Source organism: Phyllopteryx taeniolatus, chromosome 3, assembly GCF_024500385.1.
Source record: "Phyllopteryx taeniolatus isolate TA_2022b chromosome 3, UOR_Ptae_1.2, whole genome shotgun sequence".
NCBI classification, from domain to species: Eukaryota; Metazoa; Chordata; class Actinopteri; order Syngnathiformes; family Syngnathidae; genus Phyllopteryx; species Phyllopteryx taeniolatus.
In genome coordinates this window covers 28,684,476-28,700,057 of record NC_084504.1, presented here as the reverse complement: position 1 = coordinate 28,700,057, position 15,582 = coordinate 28,684,476, and the positions used below count along the sequence as shown (strand labels likewise).

At 43.1% G+C, this 15,582-nt stretch overlaps 1 protein-coding gene across 2 annotated transcripts in view; it reads left to right on the top strand.

The window, feature by feature from the left end:
- The window catches only part of zfr (zinc finger RNA binding protein), a 50,832-nt gene that overhangs the window by 11,601 nt on the left and 23,649 nt on the right, over nucleotides 1–15,582 (top strand). For both annotated transcript variants that reach the window (XR_009787852.1, XM_061768300.1), the window contains exons 6-12: nucleotides 1,544–1,782; nucleotides 4,757–4,963; nucleotides 7,439–7,730; nucleotides 9,180–9,361; nucleotides 9,465–9,584; nucleotides 10,272–10,417; nucleotides 11,259–11,424. Coding sequence is in view for 1 of the 2 variants with exons in the window: in XM_061768300.1 (XP_061624284.1) it covers nucleotides 1,544–1,782; nucleotides 4,757–4,963; nucleotides 7,439–7,730; nucleotides 9,180–9,361; nucleotides 9,465–9,584; nucleotides 10,272–10,417; nucleotides 11,259–11,424 (1,352 nt within the window). In the remaining variant the exon portion in view is untranslated. The remainder of the gene's footprint in view (nucleotides 1–1,543; nucleotides 1,783–4,756; nucleotides 4,964–7,438; nucleotides 7,731–9,179; nucleotides 9,362–9,464; nucleotides 9,585–10,271; nucleotides 10,418–11,258; nucleotides 11,425–15,582) is intronic.

Sequence of the window (15,582 nt, the reverse complement as noted above, 5' to 3'; positions counted from 1 at the left end):
CCTTTTAATGTTTTTCTCATTTTAATTTCCGTAAAGCTCTTGGTGTTACACTTTTGTTTAAATAGTTCTATATAAATACATTTGCATTGATCACTTGACAGCATTTGAAACAAACATTTCAAACAAAACTGTTAACACCGTGAGTGCAACGAAATTGTGGTTTTGACCTCAGTGTTGCGAATTGCGTATTTTCACAAAACTGATATTCAACCCCTCACAGTAAAGGCCTCTTTTCCTCCAGCGCGGCCAACAGCGCCTGCATTGCATCAGATGACCGACTCATTGGGCCGCGCGGCCCCTCTGCGCCACGGGGATCATCTCTCGTGATTGGTCCGTTTTAGTGGAGAGGAGATGTTCTCCCATCCCCCTCTCCAAAATCTTGGCTCCCTAGTTGCAGTGAAAGGATTCCGCATACCAAGAGCTTTTGAACCACTCATTGCTCCCAACTTTGTTGGAACAGTTTGGGGATGTGCCCCATTCTTTTCCAACATGACTGTGCACCAGTGCCCAAAGCAAGGTCCATAAAGACATGGATGACAGAGTCTGGTGTGGATGAACTTGACTGGCCTGCACAGAGTCCTGACCTCAACCCGATAGAATACCTTTTGGATGAATTAGAGCGGCGACTGAGAGCCAGGCCTTTTCGTCCAACATCAGTGTGTGACCTCAAAAATGCGCTTCTGGAAGACTGGTCAAAAATTCCCACAAACGCACTCCTAAACCTTGTGGACAGCCTTCCCAGAAGAGTTGAAGCTGTTATAGCTGCAAAGGGTGGACCGACATCATATTGAAACCTATGGATTTGAAATGGGATGTCACTAAAGTTCAGATGTGAGTCAAGGCAGGTGAGCGAATACTTTTGGCAATACAGTGTATTTTCGGGATGTAACAACATCTATATCTCACGGTTTGGTTTTATCACTGTATTAATCTCACGGTACGATAATTTTGCCACATAGCGAGAAAGCTCAGGGTACTGCTATAAGACTCACGGTAATGCAAAGGGTTCACGGTACAAGAGGCCAACGCAAGCGTACCGAAAAAACACTTTTTCTTGCTGGCCGAGTCCTTCTCGATGGGCTTTAATCGTTTCTGTACGTTTTCCCACAGGTGTTTGTGCAAGAAAAAAAATCATATATTACTGTGCACTTCTATGCCCATCCAATGTCCACATTCGTATACCTCCAAAACGCTATTATTGTTGCAGCATAATCATGCTACGCTCACAATAACAAAAATGTCCATTCATAAATTGTTTGTTCACGAATTTAAGTGTCATTTTTTAAAAAATGTACATTATAAATTGGATACTGCCTACTAACAGCGATTTATTTGCTTGTGTCCAAAAATTCAAGTCAAGTCAGAAACGCAGGAACACAGAATAATATGTTATTCTTTGATTCCTTATGATTTGAATTACCGTATTCTGGCTCGGCGTCCATTTTTTTTCAGCGCACCACTGAGTCACCACTGATTCGTTCGTAGCCCGACTACAAATGAAATTATGGAATGATGGTAATACAACTTTTTTTTTTCCCCCTAGGAACTTCATATTCAGGATATGAAGCAGCAGTCTATTCAGCAGCCTCAAATTACTACCAGCAACAGCAGCAGCACCAGAAGCAGGCGGTGGCAGCTGTGGCTGCAACTGCAGCATGGGCCGGGAACACTTTCACAAAGAAACCTCCTTTTCAGAGTAAGCAGCTCCGACCCAAGCAGCCACCAAAACCCCCCCAAATACACTATTGTGACGTCTGCAAGATCAGCTGTGCTGGTCCTCAGGTGAGTTCAAACATTAAATTATTAAACTGCCTATGCATACAGTAATCCCTTGTTATATATCGCAGTTCACTTATTGCGCATTTAGTGCATTGCAGATTTTCTGGAAAAGATCAGTGTAGTGCAGTGGATCTCTGATACCATCCCGCCATCCACCCACGCTTATCAAAGGCCAGGTCCCTGGGGCACCAGCTTAAGCAGGGAAGCCAAGACTTAACTCCTCGTCATCTAACTCTCGGATAGCTTTATTGACTTTAATTGATTTTAATGTGGCATGACCGGAATGGCACTATTTAAAACACAAGCCACAGTCAGAGTTTCGTGAAATAAATTCACAAATAGCAACCTTAGCCCGATATACAGGCGCTAAAATAAGTATTTAACTCGTCACCATTTTTCTCATTCAATACATTTCCAAAGGTGCTATTGACATGAAAATTTCACCAGATATTGGGAACAACCCAAGTAATCCATACATACAAAGAAAGTAGACGAAGCTCAGAAATTAAGTTGTGTGTAATAATGTGAAATGACACAGGGGAAAAGTATTGAACACCAACTGGTATTTATTTAATACTTTGTACAAAAGCCTTTGTTCGTAACGACAGCTTTACGACACCTCCTGTATGGAGAAACTAGTCGTATGCATTGCTCTGTTGTGATTTTGGCCCATTCCTCCACACAAGCAGTCTTCAAATCTTGAAGGTTCCGTGGGCTTCTTTTATGGACCTTGAGTTTCACTTCTTTCTGTAGATTTTCGATTGGATTCAAGTCAGGTGAATGGCTGGGCCATTCTAGCAGCTTTATTTTTTTTCTTTGAAACCAATTGAGAGTTTCCTTGGACAACTCTTTGCACTCCTCTGTCAGAAATCTTGCGAGGAGCACCTGATCGAGGCAAATTTATGTTGGTATGATTGGCTTTCCACTTACGTATTATGGCCCCAACCGTGCTCAGTGGAACATTCAGAAGCTTAGCTATGCGCTTGTAACCAATGTCATCGTTTTGCAACAATTAGTTTGAGATGGTCTTGCTCTTACCCATCACGAGATCTGATATTCATTTGCACTGACAAGGGGCTGGATTGCCATTTGATTATTGATAGATTTTAGGTGTTGTCCTGGCTTTCCATGCCTTTTTGCAACTCCCTTTCTTCATGTTCAATATTTTCCCCCCGCGTTATTTCACATTATTACACACAACTTAATTTCTGAGCTTCTTTGTTCTTTCTTTGTATGTATTGATTACTTGGATTGTCTGTTCATCTGGTGAAATTTTCAGGTCAATAGTGCCTTTGGAAATATATTTACTTCGAAAAATTATCACGTTAAATACTTATTTCAGCCGCTGTATCGATTGCAGAATTGTAGGTCTCATACATGCAAATCATTTTGGCAAAATTCATCGTTTTCAATTCAAAATAGGCCATTTACGTGAATCGTAGCACTGTTAAATTATGTCACAAAACAGAATGAACTAACTTCAAATTCAGAAATGGCCAATAAATAAATACTGCTTCCCCCTCCTGAGACGATCCGATTGGGGGGTCATTCCTCCCAATTTGTCTGCTGGTCACTTTTAATATTAGTTTATTCACTGTATATTACAATACACCTAATAATAATTTTCCTCGTAATCCATTTCTACATGTACTGTATTACAAAAGAACACATTCGCTCCCATTTACACAGTGTCCCTGAATGCACCTCGCACACTCACGCAGCTGCGGCGTGCCGACCTACAGTAGTTACATTCATAGTTATCATACAAGGATATAAGTATACAACACTCTGGGCTGCTCTGTGTGTTGTTTACCGCAACATGGGTGCTAATCTTATTAGTATGTCCAAACAATTTCCTCTGCTGGTCACTTTTAATATTACAGTTAATTCACTGTATATTACAGTACACCAACATCACAGTAGACCCTGGTATGTGACGGTTGTCCACACGTAAAGCGCAATGGCGATGCTCAAACAATATATCGTGCAGCTCTAGCACAGTTGCACACTATAAATTCAAATTGATATACTTGCTGCATGTGTAGTTAGGAGGCTTGGTGATGAAGTGCAACCACTACAAGTGGTTTGGGCCCCAAAACAGGTGAGCCCCTGATCATCATTGTAACGCAGTGTCATTCTCACCTAGTTTAGAGGGCTGTTGTGAGTCATTCGTTTGTATCAAGAGCGTTGTAAATTTGACCCTCTTAGCACGAAACCGATTGGAAGTTGTATGGTCATGTTTTGATACATGATGTATGATGTAATGATGTATAGATTGTGGTAATTGGCTAACATTTGATGGAGATATCTCCATTTAAAGATCACGAGCAGCATTTCAGCGTTAGCCTAGCAACAAGGATATTTTATCACACAAGGGACTGTATTACGGCCTCCTGGTGGTGCATATGTGTAATGACATACATTTTAATTAAATCCGCGGCTCCGGAGAACCTCAAGCTTTCTGTTGATACCAGACATGGTTGTCCTTGTTTTGGATGCAGCAGCACCCGATTGTCGTTGATTTCTCATCATTTTCGGACTTTTCTCATTTTGCTGTATCCTCGCAATAAAAACGTTGTTTTGTGGTTTCCGAGAGAGAGACATTCAGGTAAGAAATTCAGATCAATTCTAGTTGGGAAGTGATCTTTATTAATTTTTCTGGTGTTTTAATCACATCTGAAAATCGATCTTTTTCACATAGTCAATGTTTTATGAGCTCTATCAAAATATGGGCGTACAACTTCTGATCAGTTTTGTGCTGGAGGGTCACAAAATTGTACGCTGTAATTTTTTATTCTGGGTTATTATGACCAAAACATGTAAGAGATTTTTTTATTAGGACACTGGGGACTGTTTTAAATGGTGATAATTGAATTTCTTCTTTAAAGCGAAACACTTCTGTTCGATCATGCGGCAAAATGACAAAAGTGGTGCCTGAAGTAAAGCTCTATCGCTTGTTTTTCTATGAATGTTACAGACTTATAAGGAGCACCTGGAAGGCCAGAAGCACAAGAAGAAGGAAGCAGCACTGAAGGTTTCGCAGAACAGTACCAGCAGCAGTGGTAGTGGTGGTGGGTTATTGGCCCGAAGTTCTCAGAACCAACTCCGCTGTGAGCTTTGTGATGTTTCATGCACCGGTGCAGATGCTTATGCTGCCCATATTCGGGGAGCCAAGCATCAGAAGGTATGGGAATGATTGGATCGTTGCATTGCATTACCAAAATAATAATTATCATTATATCCATCCATCTATCCATCCATTTTCTACCACTTAGCCAAGGTCGGGTCGCGGGGGCAGTAGCTTTAGCAGGGACGCCCAGACTTCCCTCTCCCCAGCCACTTCATCCAGCTCTTCCGGTGGGATCCTGAGGCGTTCCCAGGCCAGCCGTAAGACGTCGTCTCTCCAGCGTGTCCTGGGTCGTCCTCGGGGTCTCCTCCCGGTGGGACGAGCCCGGAACACCTCACCGGGGAGGCGTCCGAATCAGATGCCCCAGCCACCTCATCTGGCTCCTCTTGATATGGAGGAGCAGCGACTCTACTCTGAGATCCTCCCGGATGACCGACCTTGTGACCCTATCTCTAAGGGAGAGCCCGGACACCCTCCGAAGGAAACTCATTTTGGCCGCTTGTATCCGGGATCTTGTTCTTTCGGTCATGACCCACTGCTCCTCACCATAGGTGACGGTAGGAACGTAGATCGACCGGTAAATTGAGAGCTTCGCCTTTCGGCTTAGCTCCTTCTTCACCACAACGGATCGATACAAAGTCCGCATCACTGCAGACGCTGCACCGATCCGCCTGTCGATCTCCCGTTCGATTCTTCCCTCACTCGTGAACAAGACCCCAAGATACTTGAATTCCTCCACTTAGGGCAGGATCTCATCCCCGACATGAAGAAGGCACGCCACCCTTTTCCGACTGAGGACCACGGTCTCAGATTTGAAGGTGCTGATTCTCATCCCAGCCGCTTCACACTCTGCTGCTGAGCCCGCCTCAGAGAACCCAGACTCTGCTTCCTCATGGGAAGGCGTATCGGTGGAATTGAGGAGGTCTTTGAAGTATTCTCCCCAGTGACTCACAACGTCCCGAGTCGAGGTCAGCAGCGCCCCATCCCCACTATACACAGTGTTGATGGTAATGTTGCACTGCTTCCCCCTCCTGAGACGCCGGATGGTGGACCAGAATTTCCTCTAAGCCATCCGGAAGTCTTTCTCCATGGCCTCACCGAACTCCTCCCATACCAGAGTTTTTGCTTCAGCGACCACCAAAGCTGCATTCCGCTTGGCCAGCCGGTACCCATCAGCTGCCTCAGGAGTCCCACAGGCCAAAAAGGCCCGATAGGACACCTTTTTCAGCTTGACTGCATCCCTCACCATTGGTTTCCACCAATGGGTTCGGGGATTGCCACGACAGGCACCGACCATCATATGGCCACAGCTCCGGTCGGCCGCCTCAGCAATGGATGCGCGGAACATGGTCCACTCAGACTCCATGTCCCCCGCCTCGCCCGGAACATGAGCAAAGTTCTGTCAGAGGGTGGAGTTGAAACTCCTTCTGACAGGGGATTCTGCCCCACCATCGGAGCCAGCTCACCACCAGGTGGTGATCAGTTGACAGCTCCGCCCCTCTCCACCCGAGTGTCCAAGACATGCGGCCGCAATTCCAATGACACGACCACAAAGTCGAACATTGAACTGCGACCTAGGGTGTCCTGGTGCCAAGGGCACGTGTGGACACCGTTATGCTTGAACATGATGTTCGTTATGGCCAATCTGTGATGAGCACAGAAGTCCAATAACAACACCGGGGGGGGGGGGGGGGGGCGTTCCTCCCAATCACGCCCTTGCAGGTCTAACTGTCATTGCCCACGTGAGCATTGAAGCCCCCCAGCAGAACGATGGAGTCCCCAGGGGGTGCACTCTCCAGCACCCCCTCCAAGGACTCCAAAAAGGGTGGGTACGCTGAACTGCTGTTTGGTGCATAGGCACAAACAACAGTCAGGACCCGTCCCCCCACCCGAAGGCGGAGGGAGGCTACCCTCTCGTCCGCCGGGATGAACCCCAACGTACAGGCGCCGAGCCGGGGGGCAATAAGTACACCTGCTCGGCGCCTCTCACTGTGGGCAACTCCAGAGTCCAACCCCTCTGGAGAGGACTGGTACCATAGCCCAAGCTGTGTGTGGAGGCCGGTCCGACTATATGTAGTTGGAACATCTCGACCTCACACACCAGCTCGGGCTCCTTTCTTGCCAGAGAGGTGACATTCCATGTCCCAAGAGCCAGCTTCTGTAGCCGGGGATCGCCTTCGGCCACCGCCCAGCTCGCACTGCACCCGACCCCAATGGCCCCTCCCACAGTTGGTGAGCCCATGGGAAGGGGCACCCACGTTACCCTTTCGATCTGTGCCCGGCCGGCCACCAGGCGCTCTCCTTCGAGCCCCACCTCCAGGATCATTATATCCAACAGATTTTTTGTGTGCATCGAACATAGGTCACAATATTAAGTGTTGTGTTTGTAACAGTGTTTAAGATTGCGACATGGGTCATGGTTATTATAGAACTAATTGGCTTTACTGAAGCTGCTGGCTGAACGAGCTGATTTGATGTTGGATATTGACTTGCTGAAACGAATGTTTCTGAGCTAATATTTATTTCATACAGGTTTTGAAGCTTCATACCAAACTCGGAAAGCCCATTCCCTCGACTGAGCCCAGCATGGTGACTCAGACATCGTCCTCAAGCACATCTGCCCCAAGCAAAACCATCACTTCAACCTCTAGCAGCAGCTCTCTCGGTGTGGCAGCATCTTCATCCAGTGCTACCTACCTAAAACCTGTCAACCTGGTCAGCAGTAGCGTAATTGGTGCCAAGAACCAATTAGTGAGTAATTTGTCTGCTGCCAACTCTACCACACCTGGGAAGAAAGTCAACACACCCAAGATCAATTTTGTTGGTGAGTGCATATATCAGTGAGAAGCTCATCGCCTTTTTGCAAGGTTGGTTGGCAACAAGTTGCAGTACAAAATAATGCATTATTGTATTGCACTGGAGAAAACCTAAGGGTGCTATGTATTCATAGTTGTCTGCAGCCATAGATTTTAGAGCTATATTTGGTTCACATTCAAATTTTGTAATAGTACTTGAAATCTCTTTTATGTAAAATGAATCAAATGTTTTTATGACCAACTTTTATGATAAATATATTGTACAAGCACTCCACTGGATGAATGAGGCCAATTCCTTTATTTTGTGTAGACCAAAAACATTTGGGTTTAACATCAAAAGATCAATATGAGACAAGAGCTCATCGTACTGAAAATAGGATCGATCGCAAGGTCACTTGCAAAATAGGTCTATCCTCAAATATAACAAAAGCATCTGAAAAGACACTAATGCTAGCTGATGAACAGCCAAAATCCTTACGTCAGTTGTCAATTAGCGAATTCACAAAATTCCCTCTTATAAGGGAGAAAACAGTGACTATACGAGTAGTGTAGCATCTGCATAGACGATGAAACGGGTGAGCAGTGGTTGATCAGCAACCTCTTTATTGTGAAAAGGAACAGATAATGTCGCCCAATCAAATCCACCATCGTAGTGGTGCAACAGAACATCTTTGATCCGTGATCCATACGGATCACTCTCCACGGTCCGGCACACACGGAATGAGCCAAGAGTATGTGCATGCAGTGTGGAGTCACCTCGAAATCTCTGTGCGCTAGCCCTGGAATTATTTGCATGAAAAGATCCCAAAGCTAAAGTTAGCTAATGTCTACATTTGCAGTTACACTCTTGCATAAGAAAGCAAATTATCCGTGACATGTCCATATTGTTATTTTGAATACAAAAATGTTTTAACTTTTTTTAGGTTGTTATGGTGTCTAGTGTATCGAATCTTGAGGAAAAACGTTATCCATTGAGTAATGCTGTAAAATCAATACGATAAAGTGAAGCGCTGTGAATACTTTGCACAATGTGATCATCTAAGGCCATGCATTTCAATTTTTTGGGTTTCAAAATATTAAAAACGTTACATTTTGCTTGTTGAATGAAATACATCTGATTTGTTTTTTAAATACAACAAAATCATCCGTAATTACTTTTGCTCATTGTAGTTCCGTACAGTAGCTGCATTTTATAGAATAAATATTGGCTGTGTTTCTTTAAGATGAAAAAAACAATTATTGCATGCACATAGCAGACACTGTAATCCAACCATTTATTTTCCAACGCAAGAACACACAGAATTTAGCACTATTATTAGTACAGTCGAAGCCATTTAATTCTAATTATTGCAATGAAAGTTGAGTGATCTGTTTATTTCGGCTAATGTGCGCAAGATTTGTCGTTTGAACTGTTAGTGGTGTATGACTTAGAAATGACATTGATGTTATGATTGCAGGTGGAAATAAATTACAAACCACAGCGAAGACTGATGAGTGCAAAGGCGAGGCCCCCAAGACTGCAATGTCCTCCTCGGGTGCTCTAGATGTCAAAACAGAGGTTTCTGAATCTCTTTCCACATCGGCCCTGGCTGCACTACAGAGTGACGTTCAGCCTGTTGGCCACGACTATGTCGAAGAGGTCAGTTTTGGTGGAACTGTGCTTGGCCAGTTGAGCCCAAGTTAATAGGGAAAGAAAAGATGCCATGAAAAGTTCAACTTGAATATGTTAAACTGATTTCTAGGTCCGAAATGATGAAGGCAAAGTCATCCGCTTCCATTGCAAGCTCTGTGAATGTAGTTTCAATGATCCAAATGCAAAGGAGATGCATCTAAAAGGACGTAGACATCGCCTCCAATACAAGGTTCGTTTCTTTGCTTTTTTCTTAAGGCTTCTTCATTCTCAAACGTCTGGCGGAAAATCTATTTTCTTTCCAACACTCAGGACCTGAGATTATCTCACTTGGATACGTTTTTCCACCTGTTTTAACCAATATCTGACACAGGATGACCCAGTCCCCTGTTGTACAGGCCTACTGGGTACAGTTTGCTACAGAACATCCGATTCTTTCTCGTAAAAAGAGTTGTAAATGACTGAACTGTTTAAACCATCATGTTTACATCCAAGATACAAGCATATGCGCATTGATCTCATTAAAATGGGTAAAAAATAGGTCATATCTTTTCTATATAATGTTAAAATTTTGGGACCGTAATTTACATACTTTTGGCTTCAGCGATTCCACACCCTTCTTCAACTAGTGTTACCAAATTTCCTAATGCCACCACACGCATCTTGTACAGTATATTTAGGTGAGGGATTCTACAAAATTTCCTCATGGAAACTAATGAATTAACATTTTCCTACTCTTTAATATGAAGTCCATTTTAGTATTTTTGACATAAAAAATTTAGATAAAGGTTCTTGTAGCAACGGCCGCTGATAGTTGCTGCAATTATGGTAAGACGCATTCAAGATTGGCCGACCAAACACTTAATATGAACATTAACAATGCTAATTCCACACTTTTTGTTGTTGTTCTAAAATGCAGAAAAAGGTGAACCCAGATCTGCAGGTGGAGGTAAAGCCCAGCATCAGAGCAAGGAAGATTCAAGAAGAAAAAATGAGAAAGCAGATGCAGAAAGAGGAATACTGGAGAAGACGGGATGAAGAGGAACGTTGGAGAATTGAAATGCGGTATGGTTGTTGAGATTGCTTCAGAGATGGCAAGAAGATGGAATATGCAATAAGTAGTTTAATGTATCTAAATGTAGATACACAATTATTTATGCAAAAGGTTGGATGCAGTAAACCCCTGCTGTTGTCGGGGGAAATGTATCGTCCTGCCGCAAATAGCAATAAATAAATAATAATAAAACAATTTTAAAAAGCATGTAATTGACACCCCCCAAAAATATTTATAACAGCCTATTTTAAAAGTTTGAACTATGATCGTCAACAGGTAACGAGTGTATCCGGTCGCATTTAAGTTGACAAGATAAACCCCAGTGATCGTAAAAAACGGGATGCGGTGGTATCGGAATACAAGATTTTATTGCAGTAGTCTGACAGTGCAATCGTGAAAGAGCAAATTTGTCTTGGAGTCTGATCATTACGTGTTGTCTGTTTTTTTTTTTTTAAATAACTTTATTGGCCGTCAGATATTTACAGTACTACGTCAAAAGACACGAACGAGACAAGGCTAAAAATAAACTAGCTTTTGGATTCGCCTATACTGCACGATGACGACGCGGAGTAAATGTCTTTTGCGGAGCCAATCAATGACGTTATTGATCGGATTGGCGAATTATGACATTAAAGCCGATCAGCATCAAATGCTAACTATCGGCCGATACCGATCAGCCCGATAAAATCGGTGTAAAGTCTAATATATGTATATATAGATATGTATATATATATATATATATATTTATATATATATATATATGTATATGTATGTATGTATGTGTTTTGAGTCATTACTTTTGGAAAGGCTGTACAAGACAAAGACAAAAGTTGAATTGCCACTTATTTTCAGGCGATATGAAGAGGACATGTACTGGAGACGTATGGAGGAAGAACAGCACCACTGGGATGAGCGCCGCCGTGGACCAGATGGAGGGTATCCACAGGGTCCACCTGGCCCGCCGGGTCTACTTGGAGTCCGACCTGGTATCCCAGGTTTACAGCCACAGGGTCCTCTGGTAAAGCCATGTACCAAGTGAATTTCCCTTGTGGATGAATAGACAGTCTCTATTTTATCTATCTAATCTATCAAAGTTTACATCAGAATCAGAATCATCTTTATTTGCCAAGTATGTCAAAAACACAAAAAGAATGTGTCTCCAGTAGTTGGAGCCGCTCTAGTACGACAACAGACAGTATATTGACAGAGAATACGTTTGATACATAAAGACATAAAAAAACAGTCACTGAGCAACAAAACCTTACCAGTAATGTGGTAATGCCGGTACAAATTTAAATTTGTATTTATTTATTTATTTTTGGGGGGAGGGACAATTGTGCAAAAAGATGCAGAGTCCTTTAGAGCAATTAGAGCAGTTTGAAATGACTAATAGAACAATTCATGGTCCTCTAGCAGTGCTGTGAACAAGTACAGTGGAACGTCGAGTTAATGACCCAGTTTACGAACAATTCAGGTTAGGTCCAAAATTTTCATAGAGAACTTACATCTAATTACGTATTATTTTCGGTGTGTGAACGCACGGAAGGATCAATGTGCTTCTATTCGTGGTGTATGACAAAAGACTTGCTTTATAAGCTGAAAACTTCTGCTTCTGCTGTGCTCTGCAGCGTAAAGCCGAAATCTGTTTTAGGCGGAAGTTCTCCATCCACAGCCTTATCACTCAATCACAAATGTAATATTGTTTGTGATTGACATCAAAAAATAAGTCCGTAAATCATTCTACTTTTGTCAAAAAAATACTATTTACAGTATGCATATTTCTTGAATTGTACCGTCTCTTTAATTAAGTCAACGAACGGTTAGTGGTTAATGTCAGTGTAATCACTTCAAAATAGTTGGCCACATAGACATGAACAGATGTGCCAGCGTGCTGTAGCAGACCAACGAACCAACATGCCTATGCGGCAGCCATACATTAACCTTCATATATTGTTCATACAATATTAGTGTAGGGCTTCAAAAGTCACCACACAAAAACTCACAAACAAGGTTTAGGATTTGTCGTCGCACACAAAACTCAATGGCACCTCACTATACTTTTAAGACATTGGTTTTCAATGTCTTAGCACCACCTAAAAAAATATTTAGCTCTCCAAATACCAATAAATAAGGGCCAACATTAAAATAGTAAAAAAAATAATAGAGGCCGAGGTTTTAGTCCTAAAAAGCACATTTACTGTTCTTAAGTTAAACAAAACTGAAGTGTACTGAAAAAATGTACTGTACAGTAATCCCTCGCTGTATGGGGGTTCATTTATTGCAGATTCAGTGCATCGTGGATTTTTTTTTTTTTAAGGTCAAGATAGTGCAATTACTGACCTGCACACTAATAAAAATCGGCTTTATAGGGTAATTGATTTAAACGTGGCAGCAGTGACTCACAGAAGGTTAATTGGGCTCTTGGTCTTTGCACATAAAGAAACCATACTGAGTACCGTACCCTTTAAAACACAAGCCACAATCAGTTTGTTAAGTAAATTCACAAATACCAACCCTTAGACCGACAAATAGCTAATGCACAAACTCATAACAATACCCACAGGAACAGATGCAAGTAAAGACCTAAGTTTAGCTTGATTTTCTACAACTACAGTATTGTACCAGTTTAAAACATCACCACAGTTAATTCTGGGTACCCGTAATGCTTTTTACTGACTATATTGCCAGGACCATGAGTGTGTAAAATAGTGCAAATGGTTAACCTCTGAAATCGCGTGTTGAAACCATGTCTGCATGGGCTGTTGTTCACGTCATTCAAGCAGAGCACGCTCAATGGGCATGTGCTTGTGTTGTGTGTGTGGCTGGCGACCTCAAGTGGACAAAGTACCTGAACTTTTCTCTAAAGTGCCGTTTTAGTTGCAACTTAGAAATGTATCTATTAATATAATAAATAATTGATTCCTACTTTGATTTACTGATGGGGTTTTGCGGAACATTACCGCTGTGATAAACAAGGGTTTACTGTATTTGAGAAGTAAAAAATATGCTGTCCAACCATTTTCTTCCGCTAATCCGAGGTCAGGCCGCGGGGCAGCAGCTTTAGCGGGAAGCCTAGACTTCCCTCTTTGTAGGCCAGCCACTCCTGGGAAACATTCACCACTGTTCCATGTTTTCTCCATGTGAGGATAATGGCTCTCGCTATGGTTCGGTGGAATCCTAAAGCTTTAGAAATAACTTTAGTTACCCTTTCCAGACTGTTGTCATTTACTTACTACAATTACTTATTTCTTGACTGTTCTTGAATATGTTTGGATCATGTCATTTTGTTGTAGCTTTTTTAGATCTTTTAACCAACTTGATTTTGTCAGGACAGATTCTGTTGAAGTGACTTCTTGATTGAACAGGTCTGGAGGTAATCAGGCTTGGGTGTGGTCATTGAAAATTAACCAAATGTTGTGATTAGCCACAATTAATTCATGATTTAACAAGGGGGTAATTACTTTTTCACACAGGGCCAGGTAACTTTAGTTTTTTTTGCCTTAATGAAATCAATATTTAAAAACAGCATTCAAGTTCACTTGGGTTATATACACATTTGTTTGATGATCTTAAACATTAAAGTTGGGAAACTACAAAAATAAAAGAATAAGGGATCCAATACTTTTGGCTCTGTAGATCTAATGGTAAATCGAAAGCTTCATCTTTCGGCTCAGCTCCTTCTTTACCACGACAAACAACTATAAAGAGTCTGCATCACTGCAGACACTGGACCGCCCGTCGACTTCCTGCTCCATTTTTTCCTCACTCATGAACAAGTCCCTGAGATACTTGAACTCCTCCACTTGGGGCAGAGCTCTGCTTTTATCTGGAGAGGGCAGTCCACCCTTTTCCAACTGAGGAACATGGTCTCAGATTTAGATGTGCTGATTCTCATCCCAACCGCTTCACACTTGGCTGCGAACCGCTCCAGCGTGAATGGAAGATTGCGGCTTGATGAAGCCATCAGAAACACATCATCTGCAAAAAGATTATCACTGAAACAAATTTAACTTACTGCCCGCATTGCAGATCAAACACTTGACACCGGTTCTACATGGACCGGACAGCCCTTATTAAGCGGTATTAAGGAGGTTTTTAACCACCTCTTGACTCATTCCTCATTGGAAGGTGTGTCGGTAGAATTGGGTAGGTCTTCGAAGTATTCAGCCCACCGACTCACAACTTCCCGAGGTGAGGTTAGGAGAACCCCACTATACACAGTGTTGTCGCAATACACAGTTGACGGTGCACTGCGATGACATGTCGGTCAGTGGACCAGAATTTCCTCGAAGTCGTCCAGAAGTTGTTCTCCATGGCCTCACCTAACTTCTCTTTTTGCCTCAACGCCCACCAAAGCTTGGCCTGTCGGTACCTATCAGCTACCTCTGGAGTCCCACTGGCCAAAAAGGCTTGATAGGACTTCTTCAGCTACACGGCATACCTCACCAGCGGGTTCGGGGATTGCCACCACAACAGGCACTGACCACCTTACAGCCACAGCTCCGGCCGGCCGCCTCAACAATGGCGGCACGGAACATTGTCCACTCAGACTTAATGTCCCCCGCCTCCCGCGGGATATCTCGAAGTTCTGCCAGAGGTGGAATTTGAAACTCCCTCTGACTGGGGACTCTGTCAGACGTTCCCAGCAGACCCACACAATACGTTGGGATCTGCCAGGTCGGACCGGCATCTTCCCCCATCATCAAGACCAACACAACACCAGGTTGTGATCAGTGGACGGCTCCGCCCCTCTCTTGACCCGAGTGTCCAAGACATGGTCTCAAGTCCGATGACACGACCACAAAATCAATCATCGAACTGTGGCCTGGGATGTCCTGGTGCCAAATCCACGTATGGACACCCTTATGTTTTCACATGGCGTTTCTTATGAACAGCGTGGAAGTCCAATAACAGAACATCTGATCAAGGGCGCTGTTCTTCCCAATCAGGCCCTTCCAGGTCTCACTGTCATTGCCCACTTGAGTGTTGAAGTCCCCCAGAAGAACGAGGGAGTCCCCAGCAGGGGCTACAAGCTTCATTGTAATATGTTTGATTGTGTTTCGTGTTTTACATGTTGTCAAATATAATTGTATTTCCACCAGTGATTCTTTTGTGTACCACTAGAGAGAGCCCACATACCACTAGTGGTACTTGTACTAAACTTTGAAAATCACTG